The sequence below is a fragment of the Coccidioides immitis genome, assembly GCF_000149335.2.
Source record: "Coccidioides immitis RS genomic scaffold supercont3.5, whole genome shotgun sequence".
Taxonomy (NCBI): Eukaryota; Fungi; Ascomycota; class Eurotiomycetes; order Onygenales; family Onygenaceae; genus Coccidioides; species Coccidioides immitis.
In genome coordinates, this window is record NW_004504307.1 from 677,439 (window position 1) to 699,434 (window position 21,996).

The window sequence follows — 21,996 nt, forward strand, 5'->3', positions numbered from 1 at the left end:
AATGAGCAGGCTGTCTGTATTTTTGAAACTGCAAGACTGGAAATGACAAATGAAGTCATCTTCTCCAAAACATATAATCCTCTATGCACCTCAAGTACCTCAGATCTCACATGTTTGCTCAAGATTTATACACCAGTTTCTACAGTGGTTGAGTTTCAAGTTGCAGAAACAGTGAGGGTTGCTGCAGAATTGCTTTGAGACAAAGTATGTAGAAATTAGAAAGAAAATTGCTGTTCAATTGGGGAATCAGACATATTATAGCAAAGTTGAATGTTAGAGCAGCTGCAAAATGTGCCAACTGTGCCACAGATCAACTGTAATATTCTAATCACCTAGACCTGTAATTAACTCTAAGAGATGCAAGGTCAGCAATGATCTGCATTCTCCTGAATGATCAGCCTATTTCAAAGAAATCAATCACTTAGCAGCATTGAATTTTAGAATGTAGGGGAATATAGATACAGATCTGAATAGCAACTTGAGCAGTCAAATACACTCCAAGTTAACTATATAATAGATAGCAAACCTCTTCAAAATTCAAGCATTCACTCTCATTCATTCTCAACAGCAATCTGATAGCCAAAATGTCAGAGACACAGAGCACACCAGCACTAAAAAGAACAGCTCACATCTTCCCATGGGCCTAATTGCACAACATACTAAAGGCTCAAGAGATATCATTCAGTTCAAATACAAGTACCTGAACTGAAGCATTCTCTGATTATACAGAGATTGAAAAGCAGGTTCAAGTGGTGGAGCACAAGATATAAAATCAGGTGCAATGGGCCTATATATCAACATTAAATACTGATCTGATTCCTGATACCATCCAGAAGGTGCTGAGCCTTGAGAACTGGGAAGCCAGGAACAACTCATATTTTTGTAAACTTTCCAGACACATGTCAGATCTCTGTAAAGGTTAGAAATGTAAGATCTTAAGTAGCTTGAAGATCAGAACAATATCCCTAAACTTCTAGTTATGGTATAAACTGACCTCATTTGCAGGATCATGTCAGGGAATGTATTGAACTCAGCTTGACTGAGAATCTCAATTTCAGACTCCATGAAATAATCAATTAACAAAAGCTAATCAGCTATTTTGCCCAATTGTTCAAGTGGGACCAATTCTGTAAAGTCTTTTACTGGGTCAAGCCATATGTTGATTTTGAGAAGTCAGCTCCACAAGAGAAATGGTATTTTGAACATAAGTCAATGGTAAATCTTAATTGCCATGATTTCTGCTCTGACAGTTATAGCAATAGAGGTGTATGCAAATTTAGCAGCATACATGAAGCTGTATCTTGATGACAACAGTTTAAAATGGGACACATCCACTCTATTAATCTACATCTGGAATTCTGTACTCAAGCTCTGGAACTGCTTGATACAGAAACCAGAACTGAGAGATGTTAATTCAGACAACTTCACTCAACAGAAGGTTTAATCAAGAAAGCCAAAGACTGTCCATGTTGAGACTTTGCCAGAAATTCTGAATGCAGTCCAGTTGATATCTAGTATGCTGTCCAGGGAACCTGATTCACATCCAGCTCAGGCAGTGCAAGCTCTGTGGGAGCCAGAGAATAACAATTCAGATAAGGAGAATCAGAATTCTTTGCAGAACATTACAGAGAATTATTTTAAGACTGCAACAAATCAGCCTGCCTGTTTAAAGAGACCCACACCAGCCACAACTGGTTACATGCCCCAAAAGAGATGCAGATTCTAGTTGAATACATGAAAAGATGTCTTCTCAGATTAAAATTGGCTGTTAGTTTGTGCTTCAAAATAGATTTCAGGATTTGATATCTAGACTTCAATACAATGCTCTGTTATATCAATGCTTGCAAGAGCTGAATTTCACTATATTCAATATATATCTCTTTATCATTTACTATAATCAGCTATAGGAGCTCTAAGCAAAATGAGTTAGCACTTAGTAATGTATAAATAGATATATTCCAATTAGGAAATCCAAAACAATCAAGCAGACATACTAAATATAATAATCTCTTTCCACACAAAATCTCTCTCTTCTTCTCTTCTTTTCTTTCTTTCCTTCTCTTGAGCTCATTATATTTCTTGTCACCTCTCTCCCCCTATTTCAATATCAAGGTAAGTGGTGGATTTCAGAATGAAATAAGGAACTGCAGCAAACTGAAGAATAATATATGCAGAAATAGTAAAAAATGGCTCTGCAAACACATAAATTAGCAGCAGCTCAGGATGAGCACTCTTCAATGTCCACAAAGAAGAAGTCAGAGCAAAAGCTCTCAACTGTTAAAGAAGAGTTCACTATAATGAATAATATACTCTGTAGCCACTGTTTAACATTTGTGTATACAGTACACATTAAAAAGTCTTGTTCCTGCAAGCAAGAAACCACAAAGGCCTGCACCAATTGTGCAGAAGATAAAAAAGCCTGTACTTCTGTCTCTTCAGAGCTGCAGAAGAAAGTGGCAGCATTACTGTCTGATTATGATAATTTTCTCAGGCTTAAGAACACAACACTTCAAGAGAAATTAAAAGCCAGTATGGCAGAACAGGCCACTGGTCTCAGTGAATTGCTTGTCAAAATAGCACTCTTATTAGTTTAAACTGACAAATTCCTCTCTTTTCTCTTCTTCAATACTGAAGTTGGTGCTGCCACTTTGACAGTGTTAGAAAAGCTCATGTCCATTCAAGCTAAATAAAAAGAGCTTGCAGAGCATACATTTCACTCTGTCAAGATAGATTGAACTGATTGGATATCATACATTCAACTCATGCTAATGTAGTTATATATATAGAATATTGAAAGAATCTTGACTAACATTCACCAGAACTTAAAGTCCAATTGTTTATCTTCTGCAGTCAGTATACTTGATGCAATGTCAGGATGAATTAAACTGACTTTGATATTTGATGACAGAAAAAGCAAAAGACAGAAGAAACCATCTATAAATCAGTAGTTAAAATAGGCTAATTTACTGCTGCCCTGCTCTCTGCTGTATCTACTTCTCTCTCTCTCTCCCCCACTCCAATCATGCCTTCTCCCTTCATTCAGTTGCAGCCAAATATCTCTGCATCAGGTCTGTCTTTAACTAGAGGCAGTGAAGCTAATTTGCTTAAAAGTACAATCAAGCAGTCCAAATGGGCTTACCCTGACAATTCTTCTGCACTGGTTTTACACCCTGTTCCTGAATCAGAGACTCCAACCAGGGAGGCTCAAATTTAAAAAAAAAAAAAAAAAAAAATTCATTACAATTCAGGTTGTGCAGGTGGTTTGTAATACTTAGTTAGTTCCTAGTAATTGAAAAGCTTCCAAATCAGGTTCAAAACCCTCAAGTTTAAAAATATATACATTCCAAATTCTATACATTTCAGACCCTTTATATGTGCATTGTAAATATATGGTTGATCTATGGTTTCAAGCTTGCGACCCGTGGTTCAACAGGTCGCGTCAGATAAACGTTTTCCGACGGTTGCCCGAAAAGCTCATTTTTCCGGTATGGCTGGGTATGCCAAGCCCCTTCCAGAAATGAGAGTTACGTATCGCATCTACCAGAATCGGTTAATTCGCTCTCAGCCTCCCTTTCATCATCATCATCATCATCATCATCATCATCATCATCATCATCATCACTTCAACTTTCATCACCACCGCCGCCGCCGCCCACCCGTCCAGCGCCATCTCTACTCCCTGCCACCACGACACCCTCTGCCATCTTTTGCATCTGGCCGGCGATATTCGACCGCGAACGTCGTCCCTCAAGCACTCGAGTTTTTTCCGTTCGCATCACACCTTCGCTTTTGCGTCCGCCACCTGCGTCTTAACTCGCTATCTTTTCGTCTCTCACCATGGCTGACCGTGACCAGCCCTACGATCCCTATATCCCATCGAATTCCAACCAAAATGGAGGAGGAACAAGCGGGAACCAGAGAACTGCTGCGTTGCAAGCGGTATGTCGGCCCCCATTTTTCAAGATCTGCTCTTTTGAGTCCATAGCTTTGTTCGAAATCCCAACTTTGATGGGTCGGGCCACGCCGGATATCTCGCAATAATTCTCTGCAATTTCGGACAATGATCAACGGAAAACGCGAAATGCGGTTCCGGTTAGATTTTAACTCTAGCAACGAAATTTCAGTGCTGTTGCCCGTGACGATGCTGACATGTCTCTTTTCCTTCAGCAAATCGATGATACCGTCGGAGTGATGCGAGAAAATATCAACAAAGTCTCACAGCGTGGCGAACGTTTGGATTCGCTTCAGGACAAGACGGACAATCTCGCTGTTTCCGCTCAGGGCTTCCGCCGCGGTGCCAACCGGGTCCGTAAGCAGATGTGGTGGAAAGACTTCAAGATGCGGATATGTTTGATTGTCGGAATCATCCTCCTGCTGGTAGTCATTATTGTCCCAGCTGGTACGCTCCCTCAAGACGTTTATGTCACCAATTTTTTTTCCTCCAGTTACAACGTTTGCTAACTGTGATTTTAGTCGTTGCGACCAAGGGGAAATGAGTTTCCCGTATCTTACCCTGCTCTTCCCTTCTCACCGCGCTTCAATAAAACCCCACCGTTACGATTTACATAAAGATTTCAAAAAATCTGCTCTTAGCTACGGTGCCTGTCGACCTTCAGTGCGTGCGCGGTTACCCCCGCTCCCTCTTGTCCTCTCTTGCGCTCTCATCTTTCCGGTCCCTTTTCTGCCCCTTTATAATTGAGCTACGAATCCTCTGGTGTTTTTGCTTTAGTTCCTCGATCACGGGTCTAGCTTGTTGGGGAAATGGGCCTTGTAAATGATACTCTGGTGATTGTAACTGTCGGTTTGCGATGCTTCTGCTATAGGACTTGTTTTAATGACTCATTAGCTTTCATTGTGTGCTCCATTCACCAAAGTATGCCATTGTTATCATGTTTCGGGATGTCAATGGTTGATTCCGTCGAAAGAAGGCCAGATAGTTCATCCAGTAGCAGCACACTCGTCGATGCAGCGGTAGCTCTGGCCGCAGATGACAATTTTTTTTTTTTCACTAGTTATTGCTGCTTTAAAGAGAAAAGTTAAGATAATAATAGTAGTAAGGTTGCTGGCTAGGCCGCTTAAAATCGATTTCATGGCAGCACAGTATGGAGTTACCAAAGTTTGACGAGTCTAGTCACAACCACCTTAGTCACGAACTCGCGCAAATTTTCTTTTTTTCACGAGCATTCCCGCATGCGTCAATAGTACTCTCGGGGTTGCCTTACTTTTCAAACACAATCGAATCCTCACGGGCTGTACATGATCAGGAGGTCTCTCATTTAGTTGACAGAGCTGCCGCATGTGGGCTGAGAAAATGCTTCCTGCTCGTCTCCTTGTGCGGGGAGGCGTCCGAACCGCGAGGCTCGGCGTCGCTACTCCTCTGATCAAATTGTCTGCCACGGTCCCCTGCCTGGGATCTCAACGACGAGGTTACGCCCCAGGTTCAGCACCCTACCTTTCCACGCGTTCCACCGTTGTCCAGCTCTTAAGCAACATTGGCTCGAAGCGGGAGGTGCAGCAGTACCTGTCTCATTTCACGTCTGTTTCATCCCAGCAATTCGCGGTCATCAAGGTCGGCGGTGCGATTATAACCGAGCATCTGCAAACTTTATCCTCTGCCCTTGCATTCCTGAACCATGTCGGCCTCTATCCTATCGTCGTGCACGGTGCGGGCCCACAGCTGAACAAGCTGCTTGAAGCTGCGGGCGTTGAGCCGCAGTTCGAAGATGGAATTCGGGTTACGGATGGGAAGACTCTGGCCTTGGCCAGGTCACTCTTTTTGGAGGAGAATCTAAAACTGGTGGAAGAATTGGAGCGTCTGGGCGTGAGGGCAAGACCGTTAACCACTGGCGTGTTTTCGGCGGATTATCTGGACAAGGAGAAGTACAACCTGGTTGGAAAGATCAATGGTGTGAACAAGAAGCCAATTGAGGGGGCTATCAAAGCCGGATGCCTCCCAATCCTGACTTCTATGGCGGAGACTCCGGACGGTCAGGTTCTCAATGTCAATGCCGACGTTGCTGCTGGTGAATTGGCTCGAGCTCTTCAGCCATTGAAGATCGTGTACTTAGCCGAGAAAGGCGGGCTCTTCAACGGTGATACTGGCGAAAAGATCTCTGCTATCAATTTGGATGAGGAATACGACGATTTGATGAAATTATGGTGGGTTCGCCATGGCACGAGACTGAAGATCAAAGAGATGAAGGAGCTGCTCAACGACCTTCCGCGCACATCGAGTGTCGCCATTATCCACCCTGCAGACCTTCAAAAGGAGCTATTCACGGATTCAGGAGCTGGTACTTTGATCAGAAGAGGAAACAAGCTCCATATCAAGTCGTCTATTGACGACTTTGAGGATCTACATACCCTACGAAATGCCCTCGTTCGTGATCGCGAGGGCTTGGACGCCAAGGCAACCGTTGACAGATACATCCAAGCTCTGCGAGGCCTTGAGTTCAAGGCTTATTTCGACGAGCCTATGGACGCTCTAGCAGTCATCTTGCCTCCGAAGAAGGGCTCTTCTTTTGCTCGTCTATCAACGCTTACTATTACCAAGGCTGGCTGGCTCACTAATGTCGCCGATAATGTGTTTTCCAGCATCCAAAAAGATTTCCCTAAGTTGGTTTGGACCGTGAAAGAAGACGATGAGAATTTGACCTGGTTCTTTGATAAGGCCCAGGGTAGCCTTAACCGTGATGGGGAGGTTTTGTTCTGGTCCGGCGTCAACAGCCCAGAAGAAGTAGGGGAGTTGGTCCATGAATTCAGCAAGCGTGGAAGCGACATGTTTGGGGATATCAACCTTGAACCCAAACTCCCAACGTCCGCCGGCGGTGGTGCGAAGTTGGCTGCTGCTCAGCAGAAACGAACGTTCTCAACTAGTGCCAATACGAGTGCTCTTCGCGCGTTCGGGAGCCAAAAGTTTCGAGCCAATACTCAGTCAATTCGGAGCTATACCACGACAAACCCAAATCCTCCCCTTGGAAAAAAGAACGCTTCCAATACTCAGCCATCCCGAGTAGCTCTTATTGGTGCTCGTGGCTACACTGGTCAGGCTCTCATCAACCTTCTCAACAACCACCCATACATGGATCTCCGGCACGTGTCTTCCCGTGAATTAGCCGGAAAGCCTCTTCAGGGCTATGACAAGCGACCCATTACGTATGAAGAGCTCAGCCCCGACGATGTCAAACGCATGGCAGAGCAGGGTACCGTGGACTGCTGGGTCATGGCGCTCCCAAACCTTGTGTGCAAACCATACGTCGATGCTATCAACGAGGTCGATAAAGAGAAGGCGGTGATTATAGATCTTAGCGCGGATTATCGGTTCGATAGTACCTGGACATATGGACTTCCGGAGTTGGTCAACAGAGGCTCCATTGCGCAAGCCAAGAGGATTGCAAACCCAGGATGCTATGCAACTGCCGCTCAGCTGGGTATTGCGCCATTGGTGCCCTTCCTAGCTGGCCAGCCAACGGTTTTCGGTGTCTCTGGATATTCTGGAGCTGGAACCAAGCCTAGCCCAAAGAACGATGTGGCGAACTTAACCAATAATATAATCCCGTACAGCTTGACAGATCATATCCATGAGCGGGAAGTTAGCACACAGCTCGGTGTTGATGTTGCATTCATTCCTCATGTTGCTGTTTGGTTCCAGGGTATCCATGTACGTATTTTACCTTGTTTATTTTTCAGGTTCTTGCTGACTTATCTGCCCATAGCAAACCATCAGTATGCCACTGAAGGAATCAATGACTTCGCGTGACATTCGCAACCTCTACCAGGACCGATACGCAGGCGAAAAACTGGTCAAGGTGGTTGGGGAGGCACCTGTTGTTAAGGATATCGCCGGTCGTCACCATGTTGAAATTGGGGGATTTGCCGTCCATTCGAGCGGCAAGAGAGTTGTTGTATGCGCAACGATCGATAACCTCCTGAAGGGAGCCGCGACCCAGTGTCTTCGTAAGTTTATTCTACTTTCTATATTTACTGTGGCGAAAGACGGACTTGCACTAACGTTTCCTGGTAGAAAACATGAACTTGTCACTCGGTTACTCGGAGTTTGAGGGCATTCCCGAAGAGAAGTAGATGGTTTCCCGTGTATTCTGCCTTTTCAATAAGTTGATATAAATCGTTGGCACTAGACTTTCAAGATTTCTTTTGGTTTCTGCACTTTATCTTTGGCGCCCCTTTTCTATTTGTCTTGTGCGCATATGGGCACATACCCCTGGAGTTTTTATTATTGTACTATCGGTTTTGTGATGCAGGCTAGACATGTGTCCAATGTTATCTTCTCGGCGAGATTCATATTGGGTACGACTAAGACTTGCTTTCAGCTGTCTCTCTTGTCAAAATATGTACCTGAAATTTTGCATACAGAGCTAATAAACAGAGCTATATCGAGTGAATTTAATCAGTTGAACATGCGGATATGTTCTGGCGACACCTAGGAGCCTTGCATTCGGGTTTGCCCTACTTCAAAGCCTTTTCACTGAACATCATCTCCCGCCTATCCACTACGGAAGATCTAGTGTATCTACCAGCTCCACCCATCCTCCTCCGCTATCTCTCAGGACATCCTGGATGCTTGAGCCTTACCGACATCCCCGTGACTCTCACCTGATCGGGCCTCCAATTCCTCTCTCCCCTTCCCTTTTCGGTGTGCGTGCTCCACCGCGCTCACGAGACTCACACGCTCTCCTCCTCGCGTCATCCACACAATGCCTCACCTCAGCTGAACCGCATCCTCTCCCCTCAGCGACGGTTCCGTCGGGACAATATAACACTAACCCTCTTATATGGCTTTTCTACATTTATATAAATAATATATCCAAGAGATAACTATCACTTTAAGATTTACATCGTTTTATCAGCAATTTGAGAGTGGCGAGGGGGAGAAAGATGTTCTATAGTCATGAGGGTGAGCTGTCTTTTGAGAAAAGATACCCATCTGTATTTTAGACATGGAGAGCTTTCTTTCTACCAGCAAGGAGAGAATCGTAGCTAACAGGAACTAAAACGGATATAGTCCTGACTTCGCGCGAGCATGGGGTTGCTACAATCTGGTGAGCCCTTCCCCCCCCCCAATTCAGTCCCCCCATCACGTTTTCGCGGTTTAATATAGTCGGAATATAAGCTGTTTTGATATCATGTGTTGATACAGATATCGAATTCCGTTTAGGCTCGTCGCAACCCTCGGATCTAAATCGTCAGCTAGAAAAATAAACCGTAAAGCAATCCTTGATGTGGACGTGCCTAAGACATGTGCGATGATTATACACCCTGAGGCACCAATGGCTTTAAGATTGCAGGGGAACTTGCTGTATTAAACCTTTGCATCCCTGGGTAAAACATATATCACTATGCTGTGAAGCTGACTTGAGGTGGATATCCTGCAGCTATGGCGTTTCGAAGGTCTATAATCAACAGTGCGGTTATATGCTCATGGATGCGCAGGTCGTCAGAGACCGAATGACGATGATGCTGAAGGCCGTCCACCGTGGTGGACTGGATCCGGATGCAGGGAAAGCTAGGTAAGCCTGGAAATCCGTGCTGTGAATTAGATCGCTGACAGGGCATTAGGCAAGACCAGCTTGTCCTGCCCGAAGATCCGACGTTCGTTCCGAGGCTTATGCTTCCCGGCTTGAATCTCGATCTTTCAGCCTTGGAGATCGCAGACGTACTAGAGACTCCTCGAAAGACGTCGGACTTCCTCTCGAGCTGCCTGGAGCAGTCAAACAAATCGAGTCTCTATTTTCAAAAACAGCATCAACTGGATCTCTCATCTTCACAGGCTGGACCCAGTGTCATTGGCGGCTTTGGGCTACCAAGTGAGATGGACAGCGCAAGTAAGGGACCTCAGGTGGAGCTTCCAGCTTATCTAGGGGCCGAAGAAGGCGTGTTACTAGAGCCGGGCTTTGAATTTGATGTTGAAGGGAATATAATTGAATTGCCTGTGAAAGGAGATGCGGACCACATGATCGTTGATGACATTGAGGAGCACAATTTCGATGTTGAAATGGCCGGAGCCAACCAAGAAGGCTTTCAGGTAATTCGGGACCAAGAGCAATTATGTCCGGCTCAAATATATTTTCACTAACATTGTTGCAGTTCGAAGATTTGCCTATCAACGAGGATATGAGAGACCTACAGGACCGGGAGGCGACGTTAACCCTTGCCGAATCACCATCCAATCGCCCTTGGCGCATAGGCTTCGAGCCCTCAACAGCAAACGAAAATCGTCTCAGTCAGCAGGAAACAAGAATGCCGTTGAAGAAGAGACGCTTTAGAAATATGGAAGTAGACGACTACCCAGAACTCATGAATTCTGACTTAGCCCAGTGGAATTTCGAATACGCCCAGAACATGGAGGCTGCTGGCAAGGTAAAGGAGACCAATAAATTGGTTACAATTGCAAAGAAGAACGCTGCATTCTGTGTTCTGGAAGCGGGAATCGCAGCGGTCGGTTTAGGACTGGGAATGTCTCAGGTTCCTCACCCATTAGACACTTTTTGTGGTAGTCGACTGCTGAGTGCGTTGACGGGAACCGAGATCAAAGGCACTCGACGTAAACGCAATCACAATGCAGCAAGTGACAGCGATTCGGATGACTTTGAAAGAAATGTGCGACACAAGGTCGGAGGTGAACCTAGTCGCGAGGCAAGCGTTGAACGCGGTGTCGTGCAATTTGACGTAAGTCCAAAGGCTGCGGTTATTGCTTCTTTTCATGGCTGCGATGAGTAGACACTCATAATAGTAGGATATCGAAATGGGCCGACACGCACCCCCAGCGCTTCAAGATGACATGTCTTCGCAAATGCCCTGGAATATCACTGCATCGGTGCACAGTTCACATCGAGGCTCGTCTGTCGCCGTCGGGCACTCTGGAATTAGCGGTATGAATTCCACATTCCGCTCTGGCAAAGATTCCCTGGTTCCCCATTCAGCCAGTGGCCGCAGAGGCCGACTAACTAGCGCGAGTCCACTCGCTGGCCTCGGGGTGATGCGGAATGCTTTGCATGGCCTTTCTCTCCAGGACGAGGACCTCGACATGAATGTGTTCGCTGACATCAATATGGAAAGCTTTGCTGGAGACGCCCATGGTGGGCCAATCAATAGAATGAGCACCCCAGCAACGGCCAGGGATAGGCCCGCGGAGCCAGAGTGGTTTCTCAGCAATCTCGATCAACAGAGTCTGAATTTTCTCGAATACGTAAAAGTTCGAATTGCGGACACGAGTGGTGATGCTTCAGATGGAGACTGTGAAGATGGAGAGGTTTCCTTTTCCACTCTTGTGCCCTCAGGTTCGAGCAGTCGGATCGTTGCGACCCAGGGACTCCTCCACGTCCTCATGTTGGCGACCAACAGGGTGTTGCGTGTGCGCCAAGAGGTCGTTGCGTTTGCCAGGGGATGTGACGACGCCGGAGAGATTTTCCTGTCACTGGACGGTTGAATCAGGCTCGCGAGATCAAAAAATGGTTATTAACCGAAGCATCGCGTCGTGTCTTTGGTCCAAATTGTTCATTTCGATCTTAGATTTCGCAGGCGGAGGGTTGATTTGTTCCTTGACGTCAATTTTAGCCTCCTGCGGGAGGTACCCTGATAGTTACCAGAACTTGCCGTGTCATTTAGTTACTGCAGCTTATCATGAGTGTTTTCCAATTCGAGGTCAGTTTGTTTTATGACAAGTATCTCGCTGCTCCGTGCTCCGTGCCCGTGTGCGAGGCCCGTTTGTCTCCTCAGCCTGTCCCTGACGGACGGCCGGCGGTGTCTGGTCGCTGCGTGTTTCACCACCCCCAGGCGGAGTGGAGAAAGGGATGACGCACTGCCACAATACATGACGCGAGCGATCGTCTCGGCGGGCGCTATGTAATTTACTTTCAGGTGGAATACACGGCTGGCCCCGTCGGCTGGCTGTCGGTTCTGTCTCGCCGCCTCGAAATCTTGTAACGGCCGTACTTAGTCATTTGGTCACAGATTTCCTTTCTTGGCAAGACAACGCCAGCGGGTGAATCCAGCCATCATGCTGCTTGCTGCTGAAGATTCTTAATCCTCAACCATCATTCCGCATCACATCGTCAACTCCTGGATGCCGTGAGAATCGCAGCCTGCTCTCCTCTCTCGCTATTCACTCGTTTAGTTTGCTCCGTCGGTTTTCTCCTCTCGAGTCCGTTTCCACCGTCTCCGGCCCCCTCACTCCCAATCCCCCCCTGATCGCCTTGTTTCCCCACAACTTTTCAACAGGTTTTGAAGACAGATCACGGCGAATTATCACTGCTTCTCTGATTTTCGACCGTATGCCCTTCTAGATCCTCGCTCGCTTTTCCCGGAGACCTCCTTTGTCCTCCATTCCGCCGCCCTCCGGGCGTCCATTCGATCTTAAATACGAACGACGATCGTGTTCCCTATAACTACTCCTCGCCCCGTTACTCACAGTACATGGTTGGAAAAATTGAAGACGACGCAAGATCTTGAACGTTCGGATACTGACTCGCCCTGGTGGCCTTCAACCGTGCCAACGCACCTTACACGCAGCCGCGAGGATGATACTACCTTCGCTTTTCTCCAATCAGCCAGGCCCATCATGTTCGGCGCTTTTCTTAACGGTGTTATTGGGAGTCCAAGCGGTTCATGCGGCCATTCCGCTGGACCTTGGCAGCCCAGGTAAGCTATTGACCGTTTTCTACTATATCATCTGGATGGGTCTTCTAACTACTGCCCGCTGCAGGCTCGATTAAGAGTGCAGCAAAGCAGATTGCGGGCGGAATGGTAAAATACTATACTGGATACAAACCAGGCGACGTTCCCGGCAACTTGCCCGATCCCTACTACTGGTGGGAGGCTGGAGCTATGTTCAGTGCCTTGATTGATTACTGGTACTATACGGGCGATGATCAGTATAACGATATCACAACCCAAGCTATGCTTCACCAAGTTGGGAAGGAAAACAACTATATGCCTCTTAATCAAACCTCGACGCTCGGAAATGACGACCAGGCATTTTGGGGCATGGCCGCCATGAGTGCCGCCGAGAACAAATTCCCCAACCCTCCGGATGACAAACCACAGTGGCTCGAGCTCGCCCAGGCTGTCCTGCATTCTCAGGTGCCCCGTTGGGACGACGAGACCTGCGGAGGTGGCTTAAGATGGCAGATTTTTTCGTTTAACAAGGGTTATAACTACAAAAACTCTATCTCCAACGGCTGTTTCATCAATCTGGCCGCGCGGCTCGCACTATACACCAAGAACGAAACTTATGTCGAATTAGCAGAGAAGCATTGGGACTGGATGACTGCTATCGGACTGATCAGCCCTACTTCCCAGGTGTTTGACGGGTCGGACGTGGTCAAGAATTGTTCTGAGCTCTCCCACATCCAATGGACCTACAATAACGGTGTCCTAATGGGAGGAGCCGCCGCGTTGTATAATTTTGTATGTTTTTCTTTTCTTTCTTTTCCGTATTACAGGAAGCTCTGCTTTTTTTTACCGTTTCCAGGCTGACACACTCCACCTCATTGAACAGACGAAGGGAGCTGATATTTGGGAAAAACGACTTAATGGTCTCATCGATGCAGCTGGCATTTTCTTCTCCAAGGATCCACCAGATGTTATGACCGAAGTGGCTTGCGAGGGCAACGGAAAGTGTAACATCGACCAACGGTCTTTCAAAGCCTACCTTTCCCGATGGATGGCAATGACGATCAAGCTCGCGCCGTATACGCGTGACAGACTGCTACCGAAGCTGCAAGCATCCGCCACAGCAGCGGCATTGCAATGTAGTGGCCCTGACAACGCGTGTGGTCTGCGCTGGACCAAGGGTGAGGCTTACGATGGCTCTACCGGCGTTGGAGAGCAGATGGCCGCGTTGGAGATCATCCAGTCGAACCTCATCGACCTTGTTGCAGGCCCGGCAGACAATTCCACGGGTATCAGCAGAGGAAACCCGTCCGCTGGCACTGGAAGCGACCCCACGTTCGAGCTTAGTGATATCACCACCGGCGATAGAGTTGGTGCTGGATTCCTGACAAGCGTGGTCCTCATCGGCATTCTTGGTGGGGCGTGGTGGATGGTATCTTAGAAAGTTAATATTTTGCTGTGAATATGTAACGAACATGTTGCCTACCTTCTTTTTTTTTTTTCTCCCTGTGGCGCATCGTATTGTCATTGTTGCCTGTGCTTATGCTGCTTTTTACAAGGTATATTTTGGGAAACGGGGCTGGGGTTTTGTGGGATCTGATATTTCTCTTTCTCTTTTTTTTTTCGTCCTCGCAAGTCTGCCGAGTATATGGGATTAAATATATCCACTTAATGCCTTTTTTTTCCTTTTTTTTTTTTTTTTTTTTTTCTGGCATTCGTGTGTTCTCAGTGCTGATGTTTCTGTCCTGTATATGTATTGGCTCTTGTCCACCTCCCTGGACGCTGCTCTTTACCAATGGTGTAATCAAGGCGTATGGCGAGTAGAGTGTTTACGCAACTTTTGAGTTGATTTCCAGCTTATAAAGAGTATCACGCCCGTTTCCTCCCCTCCCCCCCCCTCCCGGGGCCCTCTGGTATTGTAAGTAAGCAAGCTGCCAAACATATCGTACACACACATTCACATACATTCCAACACTAAATCTTTTGTCAATGGCTTGTGGAGTAGAATTGTTCTCCACCTCTCTTGTTATGCTTATTTCAAAATACGCCAGACGCCCCGTCCAATGGCTTTCTTTTCCTTTCTTTTTGGTTTGATTGTTCAGAAACACACCCAAGGCGTGGAGCGCCAAGCGGCATGTGGTAATATACAAGTTCGCGCTTCATTCATATCCCGATTCTAACTCTACCAACTCTTAGCGCACAAATGGGTGGGGAGAGAGCGTTTATTTAAATCCCCCTTTGAGTCATACGATCATACCCCTTTCGGCGTATATAGAGGAGGGAGGAGCCCCGGGGGGGGGGTTCTAAAATTATCCGACGGTAAAAGGTGTTTTGCGCGGAGCGAGCCCTCTTTTTATTATTATTGCGTTGGCTTGTCCGTGGGAGTTTCGGCGGCTGCTTTCTTCGCGGCAAGGGCAGCCTCTCGTTGCTGTTTCTTCTGGAGCTCTTCGGCTTCTTTGGCGACGACCCAGACTGGGACAAAGGGAGAATATTCGTTAGTTTGGGGGGTATTTAACTTTTTTTTTTTTAAAAAAAAAGACGAATGTAAGAGCTTTTATTTTCTTTGGGACATACTGGGCTTGTCGGACTTGGAGTATTCTTTCAGCTTGGTGACGAATTCGTCGAACTCTTGCTGTCTCTTGTCGCGGTTTGCGAGGTTACGTTTTTGAAGCTCGGGGTTGAATCTCTGCGTGGTTAATAGGGTAAGATTAGCGCGCGTCCAGGCCTATTCCTTTTTCATTTTCATTTTTTTTCATTTTTCTTTTTCATATTCTCTTTCGGTGTTTCGCATATCTGATGTCCTTGCATTGCGAGCGAAGTGGGTGTCGACAAGGCTAGTTACCTGGAACAGCTCCTCTTCCGTGGGCCGCACGTAGTTCACGAACATCGGGCCGCCAACACAAACGACGGCTCCACTGGGGGGTGGTTCTGACGTTAGCGACGCGGTAGCTCGAGTTTTGGGGAGGGAGAAGGAGGGAAACGGATGCTGGCAGCTTACACCGTGATCATCTTGGTCCATTTCCACGCGGAGCCCATGGCTGCCGGGAGATGGAGGGAATTGGGGAGGCGTCGGATGGGGGTTGAACAGCAGGCAGCTCGGGCTCTGCAGGCACACAATTGGCGCTGTGTCCTCTGGGAAGTTCTCTCTCTAAGCTTGCGAACTCGCTGGACACCGCGGAATCAGCAAGTGAGTGAGTGAAATCTGCCTCGGAAATGCTTATCTCATATGTGTGGCTGCAACCCTGCCTGCGATTGCCTGTTTGAGTTACGTTTTGTCGCAAGGTCTCCCGGTTGTGGCGCAGGCGTGGCTTGTGCCTCCCACCTTTTTTTTTATTTTTTTCCTTTTTTTTACTTTTTTTTCTTTCAGTCAATATGCGACGATCGCAGGACAACTGTGACGAACTAGCTGGCCAACCCTTGACCTTAGTTATTCCTTTCACACAGCGCATCTGCATACTCTCTGATCCTTTCATTCTGGAGCCCATCTTGCAACCTTGCAGCAAACGTGAATTTCTTGACATTACAGGTAATACTACAGAGTATGGCGATGAGTACCCATTCCAAATTGATCTTTCAGGTGTTATCTTCTTATTTTCTTTTTTTTCCCATGTAAGTAAAAAGCATGTACTCCGTAGTATGTTTGCAAGCGGTGATTCCAGCATATGTATCGCCCTCTCCGCTACAAACACGCAGGTGAGATGGTTCGGGCATTTGGGGAAGTGAATGGCAGTAGGTATTCTCTCTCTCTTTTTCCTTTCTTTTCTTTTCTTTTTTTTTTTGGGTATATTTCTGTAGTGCGCATGACTTATCTCGTGGGCCAACCATCCCATCCCGCAGGAGTCTGGTCGAACCACTGACGTCGCTTCGATCAGCGGTCAGTTCGATATCACGATCTGCAAAACTCCTGCTTTGGTGACCGACTCCGTGCTGTTTCAGCGACGGCGAACTTGTCGCCAGGAGCGTTTCAAAGAGACATGGACCGAACGACAAGTAGCTCAACAAAAGAATTTTCCCTTTTTTTTTCCTTTTTCTTTCCCTTTTTTTTTTTTTTTTTTTTTTTTTTTTTTTTTTTTTTTTTTTTTTTGTGGTGTCCTCTCCAACTCCAAGTGTGCTCCGTAACTCGGTACAACAAATGGAGTTTGCAGCATCGGAGGCGCGGAGAACTCCCGTCGACAGCCCTACCGACAGCCAGCGCAAGAGTGCAGCGCGATTGGACGCTTCGGCGGAAAGATGAAAGTGACACCAGCCACAATAGTCCGTGGATCGCGAATCCGCACGGTGGAGTTGGGGACTGACGGCGTCGGCCTTGACTTGGCTGATATCAGCGGGCGCCTCGCTGGGAGATCAGCACCGCTGCATGGAGTACGCAGTGGTATAGTTAATGCTTAGTTCCAAGTACGCAGTAGCTTTGGGGGAAGGGGGAAATCAGGAAATCAGGCGTGCCGGGGCCAATCTCCTCGGTGTCGTTATCTCATTCCATCGTAGCGAGTTAAGAGGCGGTTGACGGGTCGCAGGTTGTAGTTCGCCTGGCTAACTCGCTAATTCGCAAACTCAACCACGGCCGGCGCCTTTTGCCCTGGAGAACCTCCACTTTGCGTGCGAGAGAGCGGGGCCAAACTGTGCTGAAGGCCGGCCTCACTGCAGGTCTCCGCCGCCCGTTGTTTCCTGCACGGTCTCGTGAGATTTTTCTCTCCGTGACCTTTTCACTATCTTACCATCTCTCCTCTCCGTCTCTCTCTCTCTTCTCTCTCTCTCTCTCTCTTTTCTCTCTCTCTCTCTCTTTTTTTTTTCTCTCTCTCTTTTTCTCCCTGTTGTCCATCATTACTTTCCTAGCCACGACTACTTACAATTTAGTCTTTTTTTCCCCGGCATTCGAAGCTTTCCAGAATCAAACTCTCCCCGGCAGCCCTGATTGGAGCCGCAGTCCTTTTCCCAGGGTTGACGATTGGTCCGTCTCAGCCAGCAGCCTGCTTTAAGTTACATCCGAAGTCCAACCTTTCCCTTAAATCCAAATAACTCGCGGCGTGCCCCTGGTCCGCCCGGCGGCTAGGCCCGCCGTTCCATCTCCCAGCACAACAAAGCCTCCCCTTTTCGCGAAAATTCAATTCGCACACGGGCTGTGTGTTTTGATTTGAATGTTCGAGACTCCGTTCGTTGCACTTGATAACTTTCGCACGTGTTCCCGCTCTTTGTGTGTTGTCAGTCCATTTCGGGGCTTTCGGGTACGGGATATATGGAAATATGTGTGCCACCTGCGCTTCATCGTGGTGCTGATAATATTTATTCTTCTAGTAAATCTGTCTCGCACCCGCTCGTTCTGCAAAGCGGCCAAGCTAGCAACTGGCCACGCTCCCGTCCCTTCGTAGATAGGGCGACTCGTTCGATCGAATCGGAGATATGGCGTACCCTCAGCGCCCTCCTCCACAGCGCGCCCCTCCTCCCGTTAGACAGTACGGCAACCGGCCACCGCCACCGCCGAACCGTGGGTGGCCCGAATATGGTCAGGGTGGTTACAGTGGCCCTCAAGGAGCCGCTTATGATGAGTACGATTCATATCAATACGGCGGCCCCGAAGGATATCATGCGCGGGACGACTACGGACATTATGAGGCTCAGCATCGACAGAGGCCACCACCGCCCCGTGGCCACCCTCCCCACGCGCACGAGTACAACGGCTATCCAAATCCCCAACGACGCCCTCCCCAGCCTGCGCCAAACAGACCGCCAAATCGTCCTCCACCTTTCCGCAATCCAACAAATGATGGTAGGTTGCCTGCGCCCTGAATTTGCTACCCAAATAAATTGACGCTCAGCATCGCTCTTCAAGGCATCGAGCCCGCCCCTAGATCCGCCAATTCCTTGAAAAACAGGCCGTGGGATAGTCCATTTCCAGCCTTCCCAACGAAGAAACGAGGAAACTCTTTTGACCTAGGCATTGAGCCAGGTATGGGAGCTTTGGACATCAGCGACGGGCCAGGCCCTGTCAAGCCTCCAGAGATGCGTCCACATACATCGAATTCTAACCGTCAACGACCTCCCCAATATCACCACCACCAGGACCCCCTTCCTCCCTTGATCACCAACCGTCAACCAGGGTGGCCCATTGCCGACTCTCCAGCTCAGGATTCTTATTCAGCACCTCCTGAGCATGTCGCGCCCGAGTTGTTGCCCCCTAAACGCAGTGCAACGATGCCAATGAACGCATCGCCCGCGACGGGCCAGCCAAGATACCCAGGACAGCAATCATGGCAAGAACCCCGTTCTAGCTTTGAGCAAGGAGGTCCCGGGGCCATCCCTCCCAGACCTGCAACCACCACCGGAGTAAAACCAGAGGCATCTGCACCCCCGAGCGTACCTCCCGTCCCCGAGGAACATAACGCTGCCGCCGCTAGTAAAAGTGACGAAGATAATGACGACACTGACGATTTCTTTGACCACTATCTGGACTCTGGTGATCAGGAAACTGATATGCCCAACTTTAGTGCCATGGACAACTCTGGGGCTGGGGGATCTCGTGAAGAATCCCTGATACCTCAAGACAATTCCAAGGGACCTGATACCTCTCAGGCGGACCCCAAGCCAGCATATACCGCCTATCAACCGCAAAATGGAATCATACAGCCGTACCGACCGCCACCAGTGAGCCAGAGCCAATATGAAGAAACTGGGTACCAGTACGATCAACCTCAAATGTCTCCTCATTTCGCTCCACAAAACGATGGTTATGGCTATCCGGCGGACGACCCTTACTCGAGACCACCGGAAAATCGTGGAATGACCCCACGCCCAGGTCCAGGCCCAGGTCCAGGTCCGGGCTCGGGCAGGCCTGGTTATGCACCGCGGCCTCCTCCGAATCAATACCAGCAACCGATGCCTAACGATATTGGACGCCGGCCATCACTTGATTATAGACACGGGTACCCTACCCCCCAGGATATGCAGATGGGAGGGCGAGGGCAATACCCTCCTCCCGACGCCATTCCTCACAACCGCGTTCCCTTCCGTCCTGGCCTTGATCAAGCGTCGAAGCCGGCGCCGGTGAGACAGTATGACAGTCAGTCAGGTGTTGCGCCACAGCCAAGACCAGGTTCCACCGCCCCACCAGGCGCCGATCCGGGACATATCACCCTCGACGAGCTCAGACGACTCCAGCAGGCTGCTCGAAGCAATCCCTCAGATCACCAAACACAGCTGCTCCTCGCGAAAAAGCTAGTCGAAGGGTCTGTCTACCTCATCGACGATGGCGGTAGAGCCGACACCAAGACCAGAAACAAGAATCGCGAACGATACATCTTGGATGCCCACAAGATCGTGAAGAAACTCGTGAGCTCGGGCTACCCCGATGCCATGTTTTACTTGGCGGACTGTTACGGCCAGGGCCACTTGGGATTGGAGGTCGACCCGAAGGAGGCTTTCAATCTGTACCAGTCAGCGGCGAAACTGGGCCATGCTGAATCCGCCTACCGGCTTGCCGTGTGCTGCGAGATGGGCCACGAGGGAGGCGGAGGCACGAGAAGAGATCCCATGAAGGCCGTACAGTGGTATCGTCGAGCCGCCGCCTTCGGGGACACCCCTGCAATGTACAAGATGGGAATGATATTGTTGAAGGGCCTTCTCGGGCAGGCGAGGAATCCTAGAGAAGCCCTATCGTGGCTGAAGCGGGCGGCTGAACGTGCCGATGCAGATAACCCCCACGCGCTTCATGAGCTGGCACTCCTTTATGATAATCCCAGCGGAAATGACGCCATCATCCGCGACGAAAATTACGCACTGGAATTGCTGCATCAGGCTGCCGATCTGGGGTACAAGTTCTCCCAGTACCGTCTTGGCGCTGCTTACGAGTACGGTCTCATGGGCTGCCCCGTCGATCCGCGCCAGAGCATCTTCTGGTACACGCGTGCCGCTGCGCAGGGAGAGCACCAGAGCGAGCTGTCGCTCAGTGGATGGTATCTCACCGGAGCGGAGGGCATTCTCCAGCAGAGCGACACAGAAGCGTATCTCTGGGCGCGCAAAGCCGCTGTAGCCGGATTGGCGAAGGCGGAATACGCGATGGGCTATTTCACCGAGGTGGGGATTGGCGTTCCTGCGAACCTGGAGGATGCAAAAAGATGGTATTGGAAGGCATCATGTAAGAAATATTCTTCCTCCGGACTTTTATACATTGGAAATGTTGGAATGCTAACGGTTTCTTTTTTGTTCTTTTGCAGCACAAAATTTCCTCAAAGCCCGTGAGCGTCTTGAGGATCTGAAGCGTGGCGGCGCGAAAATGCAGAAGACAAGGGTATCGCGGTCAGCTGTCAGCAAGCAGCATCAGAATGATGGAGACTGTGTTTTAATGTGAATGACGCACACTCCGTAGTCCCGCAGTACCTTTAAGCCATGGTGCACAGTCTTTTTCGACACAACTGTTATTGGTTTCTCGCACTTCCCCTCAACAATAGACCTCCGGCAGGCCTATTTTGCTTTTTCCTCTTTTTCGGACCGCCTTTCAACATATCCACCTTTGGCAAACGTACATACATAACATCCCGTGTTGGATCTGTCTTCGGGTACTTTTCATTCGAGCGCGTCTTAAGTCCGTACGGAGCCCAATAATTTGTGTTACCCCTTTTTTGTTTTTTTCTTTCTCCCTATTTTTACTCTGAGAACGAAAATCTCGCATGCTGACCTGATCGAGCATATTTGAAGAAACAAACGAGTTGCATGAGGAAATGGATACTAATGAAAGAAAATGCCGGGCCGGATATGGGTTGTAATATAGATATCACTCCGTGCAGACGTTGCCCATTATGAGGTCTCAATTAACGTAATCTATCGCTGAACCGATCACTTCTATACACATACAAAGCGCAATAACTTGCAGCATTTTCACGTTCATCTAGTGAGCAGGAATGATAGAGACAGACAGATCGAATGTCATCTTTGGTGCCCAGCATTATAGCTTTCGCGAGACGACACAATCCGTTAACAATTGTTTCATACGAGCTAAACTCGATCCCTCTGCTTAGGGACCACGGGCCACCTCATAAACATTTGAACGGCTATGTACAGGGTAAAGTATCCTCCAGAAGTCCCAACGCAGCTGATAATCTCGAGCTTGCGAGGGGCATGCCGGAATCAATAGAAGCGAAAAAAAAAAAAGGATAACAGGAGCAATGTTGCAGTTCAGCATGATATCTAGCGCGTAGCTTGTTAGAGGCCTTCCGAACCAGGCTCTCTGCCGTACAATTTTTGTAATCCGCTAAGACATCCAAATTTGACGAACTATCAGCGAATTGAGCCCATCACGCACGGAGTTCTCATTCGAGCTTGGACATGTCTTACCGGTCGCCAGGCCATTGCTACCACCACACCCCGCCCCCCCCC

The 21,996-nt window shown here is 48.4% G+C and overlaps 7 protein-coding genes across 7 annotated transcripts; 6 read left to right on the forward strand and 1 right to left on the reverse strand.

The window, feature by feature from the left end:
• Positions 1 to 2,186: 2,186 nt before the first annotated feature.
• CIMG_13539 (uncharacterized protein) lies at positions 2,187 to 2,794 on the forward strand (the record flags this gene model as incomplete). The annotated part of the gene is made up of 2 exons (XM_001239056.1): positions 2,187 to 2,529; positions 2,787 to 2,794. The coding sequence occupies 2 exons, from the start codon at positions 2,187 to 2,189 to the stop codon at positions 2,792 to 2,794; spliced, it is 351 nt and encodes a 116-aa protein (XP_001239057.1).
• A 790-nt stretch (positions 2,795 to 3,584) lies between these two features.
• CIMG_10080 (synaptobrevin) lies at positions 3,585 to 4,877 on the forward strand. The gene is made up of 3 exons (XM_001239057.2): positions 3,585 to 3,939; positions 4,168 to 4,399; positions 4,474 to 4,877. The coding sequence occupies exons 1-3, from the start codon at positions 3,838 to 3,840 to the stop codon at positions 4,494 to 4,496; spliced, it is 357 nt and encodes a 118-aa protein (XP_001239058.1). The 5' UTR covers positions 3,585 to 3,837; the 3' UTR covers positions 4,497 to 4,877.
• Positions 4,878 to 5,174: 297 nt separating this feature from the next.
• Positions 5,175 to 8,366, forward strand: CIMG_10081 (N-acetyl-gamma-glutamyl-phosphate reductase). Its single transcript, XM_001239058.2, has 3 exons — positions 5,175 to 7,660; positions 7,716 to 7,956; positions 8,024 to 8,366. Exons 1-3 carry the CDS (start codon positions 5,297 to 5,299, stop codon positions 8,080 to 8,082), a joined length of 2,664 nt encoding a protein of 887 aa, XP_001239059.2. The 5' UTR covers positions 5,175 to 5,296; the 3' UTR covers positions 8,083 to 8,366.
• Positions 8,367 to 9,438: 1,072 nt separating this feature from the next.
• On the forward strand, positions 9,439 to 11,446 carry CIMG_10082 (Rad21/Rec8 N terminal domain-containing protein; the record flags this gene model as incomplete). Its single annotated transcript, XM_001239059.2, has 4 exons — positions 9,439 to 9,527; positions 9,577 to 10,042; positions 10,105 to 10,686; positions 10,754 to 11,446. 4 exons carry the CDS (start codon positions 9,439 to 9,441, stop codon positions 11,444 to 11,446), a joined length of 1,830 nt encoding a protein of 609 aa, XP_001239060.2.
• A 624-nt stretch (positions 11,447 to 12,070) lies between these two features.
• CIMG_10083 (glycosyl hydrolase family 76 protein) lies at positions 12,071 to 15,396 on the forward strand. Its single transcript, XM_001239060.2, has 3 exons — positions 12,071 to 12,657; positions 12,722 to 13,425; positions 13,517 to 15,396. The coding sequence occupies exons 1-3, from the start codon at positions 12,537 to 12,539 to the stop codon at positions 14,069 to 14,071; spliced, it is 1,380 nt and encodes a 459-aa protein (XP_001239061.1). The 5' UTR covers positions 12,071 to 12,536; the 3' UTR covers positions 14,072 to 15,396.
• On the reverse strand, positions 13,521 to 15,798 carry CIMG_10084 (assembly factor CBP4). The gene is made up of 4 exons (XM_001239061.2): positions 15,629 to 15,798; positions 15,473 to 15,545; positions 15,205 to 15,316; positions 13,521 to 15,102 (listed from the first exon to the last, which is right to left on the reverse strand). Exons 1-4 carry the CDS (start codon positions 15,664 to 15,666, stop codon positions 14,990 to 14,992), a joined length of 336 nt encoding a protein of 111 aa, XP_001239062.1. The 5' UTR covers positions 15,667 to 15,798; the 3' UTR covers positions 13,521 to 14,989.
• A 2,086-nt stretch (positions 15,799 to 17,884) lies between these two features.
• Positions 17,885 to 21,452, forward strand: CIMG_10086 (chitin synthase activator). The gene is made up of 2 exons (XM_001239063.2): positions 17,885 to 20,758; positions 20,838 to 21,452. The coding sequence occupies exons 1-2, from the start codon at positions 18,577 to 18,579 to the stop codon at positions 20,969 to 20,971; spliced, it is 2,316 nt and encodes a 771-aa protein (XP_001239064.2). The 5' UTR covers positions 17,885 to 18,576; the 3' UTR covers positions 20,972 to 21,452.
• Positions 21,453 to 21,996: the final 544 nt, after the last annotated feature.